This window comes from Polistes fuscatus, unplaced genomic scaffold, assembly GCF_010416935.1.
Source record: "Polistes fuscatus isolate 324 unplaced genomic scaffold, CU_Pfus_HIC Scaffold3, whole genome shotgun sequence".
Classification (NCBI taxonomy): Eukaryota; Metazoa; Arthropoda; class Insecta; order Hymenoptera; family Vespidae; genus Polistes; species Polistes fuscatus.
In genome coordinates this window covers 13,846,316-13,861,140 of record NW_025113107.1, presented here as the reverse complement: position 1 = coordinate 13,861,140, position 14,825 = coordinate 13,846,316, and the positions used below count along the sequence as shown (strand labels likewise).

At 33.9% G+C, this 14,825-nt stretch overlaps 1 protein-coding gene across 2 annotated transcripts in view; it reads left to right on the top strand.

The window, feature by feature from the left end:
- Positions 1–14,825, top strand: part of LOC122520197 (GAS2-like protein pickled eggs) — an 86,693-nt gene that overhangs the window by 68,916 nt on the left and 2,952 nt on the right. Inside the window, exons 4-7 of one of the 2 annotated variants that reach the window (XM_043640234.1) lie at positions 8,383–8,584; positions 8,735–8,819; positions 9,995–10,481; positions 11,479–11,959. In XM_043640234.1, the coding sequence (XP_043496169.1) occupies positions 8,383–8,584; positions 8,735–8,819; positions 9,995–10,481; positions 11,479–11,959 (1,255 nt within the window). Of the gene's footprint in view, positions 1–8,382; positions 8,585–8,734; positions 8,820–9,994; positions 10,593–11,478; positions 11,960–14,825 lie in introns of both variants that reach the window. The other variant, XM_043640233.1, reaches the window with a different exon arrangement.

The following is a 14,825-nucleotide window of genomic DNA, read 5'->3' as shown; positions in this document are numbered from 1 at the left end:
CGAGTTTAAGATATTTGATCTTTTTATAAGTAGCATAGATGAGTTCAAAAGTTCAGAGAAGTGTACATTTTTGTGACGAATTTTTTCAAAGGTTGCGTCAAATTTTTCTCATAACATGTAGGACTTAATTTATTTATATTTGTTAAATTTTAGGTTAGGATTCTATTTGAATTTTCTACATTGATTGAAACATGTAATTAAACATTCATTTAATTACATTTTAATAAGGAAAAATAATATTTGGACGTTTTATTGCGGACGTTTGAAAATAATTTTGCGTTTTGTTTGAATAACAAAATCGATTGATAATTTAGCTCGAGAGAGTCCAATTTACGCTTACTGAGGTTTAACCGATTGCGTCAAAGAGTCGTAAACACGATGAAATTGAGTCGGTCGACGTGCCCCTTAATTACAAATTGTTCCGCACTTTCATACTTCGTCGTAAGCATTTTAGATCGCGTAGGCGTAACGAGAATATGCTAGAAACGCGACAAGCCTTTTGTCAATCTTCGATTTAACGTTTATTATTTTTTCTTTTCTTTCTTTCTCTCTCTCTATCTTATCTATTTTTTTTATTCTACGATATTTTAGAATAAATCAACAAGTCTTACTAAGAGACCATTAAAGAAAAATTAATGATCGGCAAAAGCGGTTACCTGTATTTCTTCTAATGATATCAGATTTGTAACTAGTTGAATTTTTAACGAACCTTTTTATTACTATTTTTTTTTTTGTTATTCTAACGAGACTGTTGGATAGAGTCTGATTTATTTTTGCAAATGTCTAACAATTAATTTTGAATTTTTTTTAATAATATGAGTTTAAAAGGTAGATTATTTTTAACGAGATTATTAAACATATTTGATTAATGTAATAATAATTAATTTTTCTTTTTTTCATTTCCTTTCTTTTTTTTTTTTTTTTTGACAAGAATAATATCGAAGTTCAGGAGGCTTTTCATTTTAGAGTCGAGTGTCGGTTTGCAAAGAAACCACAATTGTGGTAATATCATTAGCCACGATAGTTTATTCTGGTAGTAGTAAACCTGTAAGGAACACCAATAATTAATTCCCACAGTTCGCAAGATTACGATAAATACGCGTGCAAGTGTGTACATTCATTGGTGCTTTTTTAACGATGAGTACTATACCTATCAGGGAGAAAGGGTAGAAAGGGGCAACTGGGAAAATTAGGTCAACGAGAAATATAATCGATATGTGTGCAACGTGAGGGTATTTCGGATGAGCCAAAGGAGACCTTGAATCTTTTATGGACAGAAATGTGTCTCTTTTTCATTCCATTTTAAAATTATTATGATTATTGATTTTTCATTTGGAATTTAATAAGTGTCCGTTTAATTAAGAATCTTAATTATATCAATTTCACCGAGGAGATCATTCTTCTCATTCATTTTTACATTTTTTCGTAGAAGTTTCGTCAATAATCCTCCATGAAAAAAACTTCATAATAAATCTTCCACATTCGACTCTATTTTCAATAATAATTCATTTTTAATTAATCGACACACACACACCAATAAAAATAACCATTTCAATTATATCCAATCCACATAACGAGAAATATTTTTCAATGGTATCGAGAAATAATTATTTCGTACTTTTTTTGTTACCATTTGCGAACAATTCTTGAGGGAAAAATCTAGATTCGAATAATTACGAAGTCGTGAAACCACCCTTCGCGATAAATCGCTTAATTAACGTCAACCAAAGTTGGAGAAAGATGCGAGAGGGTTTTCAATCGATCGAATCGATCCTTTTGTTGGTTGGTTGGTTGGTCGTTGTCGTTGTAGTTGTCGTCGTCGTCGTCGTCGTCGTCGTTTCGCGAAGCGATTAAATAAATATTTGGGACGAGGTACGGCACGCCGTGACGCAAGTGGATATTCTCGAGCGACGTCAGGCGGAACGCCGGACTCGTACACGATTGGAATCGTAATGAAACTCGTTCGAGAATCGCCGTTGATTTATCACCGATTTATCGTATTCTTCCATTTTCTTTCGTTTCGTTTTCGTTTCGTTTATACCTGCGACTACTTTTTCCCCCGTCCCCCTCCCCCTGTCCCCGCCCCGTTTATTCAACAGAAAGGAAATAAAACGATTATTACGTTATTTTCGCGAATCGTTTCGACGAATTCCAATCGGAAGGCCCAAATATTCGATACATTCTTTTTTTCTTTTTAATCTAACAGTGATCACGATGATTCTTACGATTTTACTTCTCACTAAATTGTAATACTTGAAAAATATACTTCTACTTATTTGGTATGTAATATGAAATAATTTACTTTTGTGGGATGTCAAATTACAACCCGAGGGTGTTCGAGACATAAATGATACATATTTATAACGTTCGATAAGTTACATCGATAAGTACGACGATTGATCGATGATCGATCGACGATCGAATTTAATATGCACTTTTTTTGGGTGAAAAAAACCTTTTTATCAAGTATTTTATTTATATTTTCCTTCATCCTCGCTAATTTATTATATAATGTGTCTAGTAAAATAAAAAGAAATAAAAAGGATCCATGATGCATATATACGTGAGTTATTACAAAAATTCGCACTTTTAAAAATAAAATGAAAAAGACAAAAAAATACAATTCTAAGTGCATTTTCAGTAGAATAAAAGAAAATGAATAACGCGCGGGACATTTAAAATATATTGATAATAATATTTATTACATAATTCACGCGTATTAACGCGGATCTATAAAAGGAGAGATAAGTTCTTTCGATTTATCGATACGAACTCAATTCGCGATAAGATAAATAATAATAATAATAATAATAATAATAATAAATGTTTTGTGTCGAACGTGTTGGAACGAAATCTTTTCGGACGTCATTTTCAATACCAAGGAAGACCGACAATTTGCCAATGATCGTGGCAAATCGAGCAATCGATCTATCGTTCGGGCATAGGTTATCGATCGATCGATCAACCGATTGATCTGTAGATCCGATAACACTTGAAACTCCAATCGCACGTTCCACACATACTCTTCCAACACACACACATATGTTACTCGATTTCTATGCGTTTTATAATCATCTAATAGTCAAATTTTCTACTTTGATACCACACACTCTTCTTCTTTATATTTATTTTCTTATTTAAGATCAAAACTAAACAATAATCGCAATCAATATCAACGATTTTAGTTTATTTAATTGCACAATAAATATATTAATTAATTTATTTAATATTAAAATTATTCTGTAGATCCGATAACATTTGAAACTCCAATCGCACGTTCCACACATACTCTTCCAACACACACACATATGTTACTCGATTTCTATGCGTTTTATAATCATCTAATAGTCAAATTTTCTACTTTGATACCACACACTCTTCTTCTTCATATTTATTTTCTTATTTATGATCAAAACTAAACAATAATCGTAATTAATATCAACGATTTTAGTTTATTTAATTGCACAATAAATATATTAATTAATTTATTTAATATTAAAATTATTCAGATTATATATAGTAGGATTCGTGAAAAAATTGGGTCGTTGGATTGACTGGACCGGGACTCGAACCCGGATTTTCCGCTTTTATTTCCGGGCGACTGCTCTTTAACCATTGAGCTATCCAGGGTCCACCGTCCAGTCTCCTAACGAATGCCTATTTAAGTGTTTGGCTTGGAGGTGAACAATAATCGCAATTAATATCAACGATTTTAGTTGATTTAATTGCACAATAAATATTTTAATGACTAATATTAATTAATTTATTTAATATTAAAATTATTCAGATTATATATGAGAAGAAAATCATTCAAACAAATTTCTAATTAATTTCATTGACTTACAATTATAAAACACCATTAATTTTCTCCTATAAAAAAATGTTCTATTAACACATTGTTCAAAATAATTGCAAAACAATTGTATTTTCTCGGGAGTCCGTTCGTTATCTTCGTTTGGTAAATCCTTCGAATGGAAGGAAGCTGAAGTAAAAGAAGAATAAGAAAGAGAAAGATATTTCATGTACGTCGGACACGTTTCACGCCTCGCTCGACGGCGTTCGTTCATGAACGCAGGTTTCCTTCTTTTTCTTCTTATTTTTCTTGTTCTTTCTTTTTCTTTTCTCTCTTTTTTTTTTTTTTTTTTTTAACACGGTAAGAGCATCCTTTTTCCACGGCGTGACACTAGCCATATATCTTTCCTCGTGGCCGTCGTCCGCGCGTGGTACACGGATGACATATTGCTCGAGTAGATCTCTTTCTTCTCTTTCTTACCTTATCTTCCAATTCGTTCTTATTATCTTTAAATGCTGTCTTATTCTATATTTATTCATACATTTCTCATTCACGATAAATCACATTTTATAGGAAATAACGTTTAGTTATAATGTATTTTCTTTTTTCAAACAATTTATTTCATAAAAGTGTATCACACAATTGTTTTGAATTATTTTTCGATAAGAATCTTATAAATAGGAAGAAATTTTGGTTTTATATTGATATAGAAAAATTATTTCATTTATATATATATATTTGATAATATTATTTATAATTAATATTGATTTAGTATATAAAAATAATTTTATATGAAAATAATATTTATATACGATTATAAATAATTTCATGAATTAATTAACAAAACACGTTTTAATCTTTACTTAGAACGTTCTAAAGATTTTAAAAATTAATTATTACTTTTCTCCACGTACTAATTCCCAAATGTATCACAATTGTTTGAAATTATTTTTTGATAAGAATCTTATCATAAGTAGGAAAACATTTTGGTTTTATATTAATATAGAAAAATTATTTCATTTATATATATATATTTGATAATATTATTTATAATTAATATTAATTTAGTATATGAAAATAAATTCCAATATTATTTTAACAACTATTAACGTCGTACCAAATATTTATATACGATTATAAATAATTTCATGAATTAATTAACAAAACACGTTTTAATCTTTACTTACAACGTTTTAAAGATTTTAAAAATTAATTATTACTTTTTTCCACATACTAATTCCCAAATGTATCACAATTGTTTGGAATTATTTTTCGATAAGAATCTTATCATAAATAGGAAAACATTTCTCTGTTTTATACTGATATAGAAAAATTATTTCATTTATATATATATTTGATAATATTATTTATAATTAATATCGATTTAGTATATGAAAATAAATTCCAATATTATTTTAACAACTACTAACGTCGTACCAAATATTTATATACGATTATAAATAATTTCATGAATTAATTAACAAAATCAAGCAATAGATACGAGCATAAACAGAACATATATTTCTAAATGTAATAAGATCTCGTAGCACGTTTTAATCTTTACTTAGAACGTTCTAAAGATTCTAAAGATTAATTATTAGTTTTTCCCACGTGACGTGGGAGTTAGAAAAGCGACTATTTTTGCATGAGCTAATAAGCTTACTATAAAGACGGAAAGATATTCGAAGAAATCCTTTTTTTCTTTTTATTTTTGTATTATTTCTTTTTTCTTTTTTTGATTCTTTTTACCTCTAAAGTAATACGTTAGTCCTTCGCGCCTAATGTTATCTAATTATTCTTAGAAGGTTTTAACAAATAATTCCTTTTCAAATGTCTCCTGTCGCGTGTTTGTCCCTTGACATTCCACGTAGAAGAGCACCACGGTCTTTTACCTTCTCGACTCTCAAAGCCTTTCTAATCACCCGCCGTTTCATGTACAAGGTGTGTTTTAAGATCTTTCCTCTCTTCTTTATTCTCTGACATCCACCATTATTGACACGCTTCTTAACGCTACTTGGAAATCATTTACTGTAACATATATCCTCCTTTTTTTTTTTTTTTCTTTTCTTCATTTCGAAAAGTCAACTATTTTCTATTACGCCAACAAAATACTTCTTTTTTCCTTTCACGAAATTCTCTCTGGTACGATTTTCACGAATTCTAATTACAGTGATTTTTTCTTTTAGTAAAAATAATCAAATCATTCTTCGATACGACGAAACAAAAAAGAAGAAGTCAATTTAACTCTGCGGTATATAAATTTGTATGAAAAGAAAATCAGATAAAAAATCTCATTACAATCGTAACACGAATGATATTAAGAAACGATTCAAATGTGTTCATACGTTGTTCATATAATTTTCATCTAATATTTTAACTCGCTTATTTTTGAAGTTATACTTCTTTTGGCGCGTTTAGGAAAATGTAATGGGGAGTGATTTTGTTCCGAGCGACTGAAAAAACGACACCATGAAGTTTGTCGGTATTTACGACGCGCGGCAAAGCGATTTTAAGTATACGGCATGAAGTTGTCTTCTTTTCTTCTCAAGCGGGTCACCCATCCAAATACTAATCGTACTCAGCGCTGCTTTACTTAAATGATCGAAACGAGAACTAATGCTGTAACCGCGCCATGGCTGTTGACGCGTCAAGTTATTCTATATATCTCTCTTATATTTAGTGTGAACTGATATCTATATTTTGATATTTTCTTTTTCTTTATTTTATTCTTTCTTATATTTATATATAATAATAATTATTTTTTTTTTTAAGTTATTTTTTTGAAGTTATTTTTGAGGTTATTGAGGTTATATTCGTTTTGGTACGGCAAAGAAGTATAACTTTTTACGTGCGTACATAAGTACACACACCAGTTTTTTTGTATTTATTTCATTAAAAATACTATTCGATAGAAACATTTCCTATTAATGATAGGATCGTTTTCAAACAATCTAACATCATCTCAAGCACAATCTTAAAGAAGACAAAGTAAGAAGTTATTACATTAGGGGGTTAAAAAACGAGACGATTGGAGACGTTCGAAAGTGAAAAGTGATAGACATAAAGTGAATCAAGTGTCGTTTTCTTTACCTTTTTCAAATGGTACTCGCAATAGTTGCGTAGACAGAGAGAACTATAAGGCTTGCAATAATTAGCGATACAGAGCTAATGGGGTGGGAGGAAACGGGTAGGAACGGGGGGGAGGAAACGAAATTCTTGGAAGAGCAAGTCAGTGGAGGTCCTAAATGGGCGTTCGGTTTCGTTAACAAGGCCGAACCAGGTAAAATTGCTACGGCGGGCGTCTTTTTCAATCGTTTTCAACGATGCTCCGCGTGTTCGTTTCTGACTCACGTTTACCAAAAACAGAATCGCCCGTGTAAAGCCAATTACATGCTGCCGTTCTTTCGTGGCATTAGCGAGAAACGTGAAACGTTCGTTTCCTTTCCTTTTTTTTTTCTCTCTCTCCCTTCTCCTTTTCTTTCCCTCTTTTTCTTGTTTATAAGAAATCTCACGACGACGACGACGACGACGACGACACTCGACACTCTTTAATTTATAATCATCGACAAGCAACGTTTATATACAATTACGTAAACACTTCTTTCCTATCTAATATTCTCTCTCACGGACGTTTAAAAATATATACACACGTATGTACTTACGTATGTACAGGTTGTCTCAAAGTATACCGGCATAAGTTTTGTTAACGGGGGGTGGGGGGAATGGGGGGTGGTTTAAGTACAACGAAAATAAGACGCAATCTACGTATATAACCTAGTTTCTGAATTATACTTCTTTTTGTTCTTTCGGTAATTGGTGTAACTTTACCGACCCATTCGTTTCGACTATTTATAAGTATGATTCTTATCTCAAGTGGACGGATAAATGGAATTGGTCGTTAATTAATCAGTCAGCGCGATTACTTGCCGCTCTAAATCCCATTGAATTTTTATTCCTTGGAATATATAAAGTTTTTAGTTTACGATATGCACAGTTGCCGAGAAACTCTACGGCTAATTTAAACATCGCTTTGGGCTGGTATTTTTGAACCAGCGAGAGAAAAATCTGCGATAACATTTTTTTGGAAGCTCGCATCAAAGCTGAAAGTTTTTTTTTATGAAAGTCGTGTAACGACAACTGTGAAATACGGAAACGTAAACGTATCTGGGGTATACGATTGCACGTATCCTTTTGATTTGATTTTTTTTTTTTGTTTTAATTTTACCGAAACCACCCCTTCGGTCTAATTATTATTCGTTCGTGTATTTTGAAACGTCCCGTATTAAACATTTATCACGATTATAAACGATTATAAAATCAAACAAGATATAATAATACTTTAATAATAATTTGCTAGAGATTTTAATCTTGCGTTTAATCTCTCCTCACATGCTTATATAACGCTTGCTTAAATGTGCAACATTTTTCGAGAATTCAAATGAAAATCATTTTGTTCTAATGCGATTATAAAAACGCATCACATCGTAGAAATATATTTTATATAACGTATAATGCAATTTACATGCACATTATGTAAATAAATCATTGAACTTTGCATTTTAAAGATGTGTTTATATTTTTGATTCCAGGTACGAGATTTAGTCGAGAGATGCACGTGTCCAACACAATTCCCGATGATTCGTGTATCGGAAGGAAAATATCGTATCGGTGACACTAAAGTTCTCATTTTTGTTCGTATTCTACGGAGTCACGTGATGGTTCGAGTTGGTGGGGGTTGGGACACCCTCAGTCATTATTTGGACAAACATGATCCCTGTCGATGCAGAACTTGTAAGTTCCGATCACTTATTTCTAAACTTCATGTCAATAATTTTCCAATCATATTTCTATACGACAATTCATTTTAATTGAAATTAAATCGCAGCGTGTTACCTTAACATAATAAATAATTTTGTTTTGTTTTTTTTTATGTAATTTCAGCACATCGTTCGATGATTTCCGCAAAGTTGATACAAAAGGCAGGAGGCTCGTTCGATCTTGGAAGCGCGCAGGTGCATTACGAAAGGTAAAATTCGTGTTAATTTCCAGCCCTCGTAATAATAGTCAACCAATCGAGAATTATTCTCCATTAAAGTCGAATTACGAGACTCTCACTCGTACTAATAAATTCAATTTGATATTTGTCCAATTCGGATTGTTATTTTCTCGGAAAAGAAATAACATTATCATTATAAATGTCTACTTATTATGTCGTCGATAATGCCATGCTCACCTTGATGGATTTAATAGTATTCTTGGAATGGGATCAAGAGACAACGAGATGATAATCGGCGTCGATTATCGATTCCGTTTTCAAAAGGAGACCTTTCATTAGTTACGTTATATGGAAAGATCGATTTTTCCTTTAATCCTATCGTCGTTTAGTCATACACACACACACATAAACACGCACATGTATTCACGCGAGCTCGCGCACGCGAACGAACGCAAATGCATACAAATATATTTATATGCACAAACATATTCTGAATTTCCTCGAAAGAACGTACGAACGATCGGAAGAAAATTATAATAAATCTACAAGTCCGGCATATACATTTTCATCGCGCAAACTTCTCTGCATGGTAAAATCGTAAATTCCGTTGAATAATACAACAAACTTTGCGCTATCTCAATCTTACCAACGTCGTTTCTTTGAACAATACGAAGTTACGTTCAAAAGTCGAGACACGAGTATAATCCTATATATATAAATAAAAGAAAATAATTTATTAAATAAAGAAAAGGCAAAAAAGAAAAATTCAGAGATAAGATCCCCCCCTGCAACCCATGTTGTCAGAGAAGAAGGAAGAACTCGCGTGGGAGTTAGAAAAAAAAACACACACACACGTACAGACGCGCGCGAGCATTGAGATATTTGACGACGTCGAAGATTCGATATTCTTCTCTAGGATCTATGTTACGACATAGACAACACATACACACACACACACATATAGAGATATCAAACAATAGCTCGGTATTTATTCATACGAGTAATCCGTCATAAGAGTGTAGTACTTGTACGCGTCGGTATTACGAACCAGTTGCTGAAGATAAATCCTTCGTTCGTATATCAAAGAGAGTAAAAGAGTGAGAGAGAGAAATAAAAAAAGAAAAAAGAAAGTTTGAAGAGCTTCCAACGTTTCCACGTTGATTTATACGTCGACCCTTCTCATTCTCTTTTCTCTGCATCCTCAGATCACCTCCAAGGACTCGAAGAAGTTCCGCGTCGAGCGTTGGTTCTTGCGCTGGCACGACGTTGCAGAATCAGCAATCACCGGCAACGGCAACTGCAACGGCAACTGCAACTGCAACTGCAACTGCAACGGCAACTGCAACCGCAGCAGGAACTCTCGGACAGCTGCACGCGCCCAGAAGCGTTTCCAACAATCGTTCGAGATCGCCCACACCTCAGCAAACCAACAAGCATCAACATTACCACCACCACCACCACCATAACCAACAACAACAATATCAACATCACCATCACCATCAACAGCTAGGAGAGGATCAACAGAAAAAGATTAATCGTTCGAGGAGTCCAACCCCTCAGAGAAAATTCTTCAACAGTCCGAGTCATCATCAACAAGCAACGACCACTATTACTAATCCTGACTCTGGGAAACAAAGATCGAGGTCACCCACGCCCAAAGTAACCTTGGGATCTAGAAGTCCAACTCCCAAGGTAGATTCCCATCAACACGTCAAAGTACCCTACAGTGTCCTCGACTCACCTAAAAAGATCTTCAACGATGATTATCGTACTTCTCTTCAAAATCAAACGAAACATTCATCGGTTAGTTGATTTTTCATTATCAAGATAAATAATTCGTACGATTTTCATCGAAATAAAATTAAAAAGTAGATTAACGTTGTTTACGTATTTACGGGGGGGGAGGGGGGATCTTCTTTCTTTCTCTACATTCATCGGTTAGTTGATTTTTCATTATCGATAAATAATTCGTACGATTTTCATCAAAATAAATTAAAAAGTAGATTAACGTAGTTTACGTATTTTTTTTTTTGGGGGGGGGAGGGTGTCTTCTTTCTTTCTCTCGTTCTCTCGATCATTTTTTTCTCTTTTTCTTCCTCGTTTCTCCTCGGACTATATTATTCAAAGAGAGATAACATTTCTCAGACTTTATACTCCGTGTTGTACGCGCGCGTATCCCTCTGGTACGTGGTAAACATATAAATAGAAACTCCTCTCGACGCGTGGAATGCAAACAGTAGACGAATTTATTCCGCGTCGTAATGGGGAAATTGCGAAGCGGTCTAAAGAGAGAGAGAAAAAAAAAAAAGTAGCGAAAGCAAACTTTTGCAGAAAAAAAAGAAAAAAAAACAAGCAGGAGTTACGTATTTTCGCCGAGGGAAGGAAAAACCTTTGTGCGAAATGTTGCTGATGAGAGGAGGGAAGAGAAAGTGGGGGTGGGGCAGTTTGAAATTCGTTCTTGATTAAAAAAAAAAAAAACAAAACAAAACAAATAATTAAAACGAGAGGAAGAAAAAGATGAGTGAGAGAGGGGGGAGGCAGGGGAAATTGGCACGCTGAGAGAAAAAAGAGAAGCTCCGGGAATTTACGGAATGAAAGAAAGAAGTTTCGTCGTTTAATACGTCGATATATTATAAAAAAAAAAATAAGGCTAACTTTAAAGTCGCGGGTTTTTTTTTTTCTTCCGCAGGATCCGAAGAGAGAGTTGCACCAAGAGATCAAAGCAAAAGTGCCGCTCTCGGAGGAGTTCGCTAAGAGATACGTTGTTGATGGTGGAGTAGCACGAAGGGCTGTCGAAAGGGAAGACACACCGAAATACGAGGCAACGATTTACAATTACAAGTGCCGAGAGAATTCGAGCAGTCGAAGCCCAACTCCGAGTCCGCCCGCAATTAAGGAAGAACCAGCATTGGAAAGTTTTACAAAGGACAATACCAACAATCCGACGGTCACCAACACCAACACCACTACCAACAGTAGCACCACCACCTCGACGAATGTACATTACGCTAAATCTCTTCACGGTGATGGTGAACATTCGGACAATTGCAGTGAAGTATCAGACGAGGGTTATCGAAGTCTCGGTGCAGTTCAACCACCGCCACCAACAGCCAATGGAAATTCTGCTCCAAATGCCCAATCATCGTCACCGACGGTTGCCGATTCTCAAAGTGAGTTTATCTAAATTCTTTTATTTTTTTTTATCCTTTTTTTTTTCTTTTGAAGTTATACTTCTTTTGGCGCGTTTGGGAAAATGTGATGGGAGTGTGATTTTTTTCCGAGCGTCTGTAAAAACGACACCACGAAGTTTGTCGATATTTAAAACGACGCGCGGACAAAGCGATTTTCAAGTATACGGCATGAAGTTGTCTTCTCTTCTTCTTCCCCCCTTTTTTCTCAAGCGGGTCACCCATCCAAATACTAATCGAACTCAGCGCTGCTTTACTTAAATGATCGAAGCGAGAACTAATGCTGTAACCGCGCCATGGCTGTTGACGCGTGAAGTTATTCGATATATTTCCCTTATATTTAGTGTGGACTGATATTTATTTTGATATTTTCTTTTTCTTTTTTTTATTCTTTCATATATATAATAATTATTTTTTTTTTAAGTTATTTTTTGAAATTATTTTTGAAGTTATTGAGGTTATGTTCGTTTTGGTACGGCAAAGAAGTATAACTTCTTACGTGCGTACATAAGTACACACATCAGTTTTTTATATTTTTTTATTCTTTCTTATATATATATTATTATTTTTCTTTTTTTTTTGAAGTTATTTTTGAGGTTATATTCGTTTTGATACGCCAAAGAAGTATAACTTCTTACGTACGTACATAAGTACACACACTAGTTTTTATATTGTATCCTTTCTTCTTCTCGCAAATTGATTAACGCGAGACGTCAGAGACGTCGTTTGGTAAAATATTTCGTCGGACAAAAAGACAACAACAAAAAAATAGACCGCCCCCGCAATCCACTTCGTGCAACACTTATGTCATAGTTGTTTAGCATTCGTACGGTACTGAATGAATATAAACGGGCCTATCGCGAGGTAAATATATCGCCCACGTTATTGGCCGATTTTGGCTTCGTAACTATCCTTCCTTTTTACTATGTGGATTATATTATTTTTTTTTTTTTTTGGTTTATTTTATTTTTCTTACTCCTCCTTGTATTTTCTCTCGTTCGTCCTTTTTCGGTGGGTGGGTGGGTTAGTTGGTTGGTGCGTGCACGGATTAGAAAACGTAGTAGGCAGATTTAAAGACACGTTCGAGATTCGCGAATTGATAACCGTGACGTTGACACCGTTACTCACTTTGTAATTTATTTTTATTATTATTATTATTATTATTATTATTTTATTTTTCGAACTTTAAAAATACGTGCTTAATAATGTAGGCGTAGGAAAGAAATATAAAATAGAATATCATCTTGATACGATCTGGAATATTAAACATCGTTAAACATATAAGTAAATGATTATGATAGTATCCTAATTTAATAACTTTCTAAACTTTCAAATTATTTTTTGAAAAAAAAAAATATCTCATTACTCGCATAATTATTTTATCTCACTCAATGTGCTTTATTAAATGCAGACGTATTCAATTAAAATAAATATGAAAAAAAGAAAAACCAACGAGACAATTCTCAGATCACTTTTGCTTTAAATTTAAAACGATCACCAGAGAGCTAGCTTACGTACGAACGATCACGATGATGATACAAAAGGTGGGAATATACTTTGGTAATACTAATGCGTATTTATACTGTGTAAGAACAAGAAAATAAGAGAATCAAGCAAGAGACAAGTAAGTTAGCGGCTTGTTACAACATCGGAATAAATTAAATCGCAGCTTCGGATTCGAGATCGGTAAACGGGATAGAAACGCGTGACAAATAGAAAGTGAAGAGACAGACGAGCAAGAGAGGATAAGAAAGAGGAGAAGGGGGGGCCGGGAAGGGGGTTAGGGGGGAAGGGGGAGATACCGTTTACAGATAGAGATTATCGCATCGCGATGCGACCAAACTACCAAGCTGACGTAATTTTTGAAACGTGTTACGAAGATCGACCTACTCAAAATCCTTCCACAAAATGTCAATTTAAAATTATATTCGATTGTTGTAACCTTTTTATTTCGTTCGAAATAAAATTCCGCGTGAAATCTCGTAGCTCTAACGTAAGTAAATTTTGCAAGAAAAAAATCTAGGTCGGGGTGCCGTAATACGAAAGAACATACGAATTTGACTTTTTTCGTAATCATTTGTTTCAAAGAGTCATTGCATTTAATTAATGAGATAGGTAGAACTGATAGGTAGAACAAACGAGTATTCTTCGTCTTTTGAAATGAAGTTTGATGTACGTTGCACGCGTATGTTTGAAGTTTTCGAATGCATCCGATCGATTTAAATCATACGCTCGCTTTCTTTCCGAGTGTGTGTTTTTTTTTCTTTTCTTTCTTCTCGTTATATATTTATGTCATTCGCATAACGAGGAAGATTAATTTGGGAAATCTTAAATGAATTTTTCGAGTTACATAAATTTGTGAAAAAAAAAATGAAATGATGACGACGAACACCGGATTCTTGAAATGACCGTCATTTAGGATTGGTTTGTAAGTAAGAGAAAAAATAAATAAAAAAAAAAAAAAACAAATAAGAAAAAATGACTTTTCGAAGAAGTTAATAAATTTGCTTACGTTACGAGCACCCTGTAGAAATGATTAATATTCAAAGTACACACGAGACCGCTTGCAGAGGTTGGCCTGACATTTAGTCGGGGCGACGGATTATATGAAGGATCGCTCGAAGCGTGGGCGATTTCCAACAACCTGTCCTCGGAACAATCGCCAACGGTCGATCCTCGATAACGCTTATAAACTCGCCTTGAATACACCGAAGTTACATACGCGAGAAGGGTACTCGACTCGCCCAGTTGACTAAAGAAAAAAAAAATTACATGTATATGTACGTACGTGGAAATAACTTTCGAGATCCGATCCGATCCGATCTGTGTAACAAGAGAGAGAAAGAGA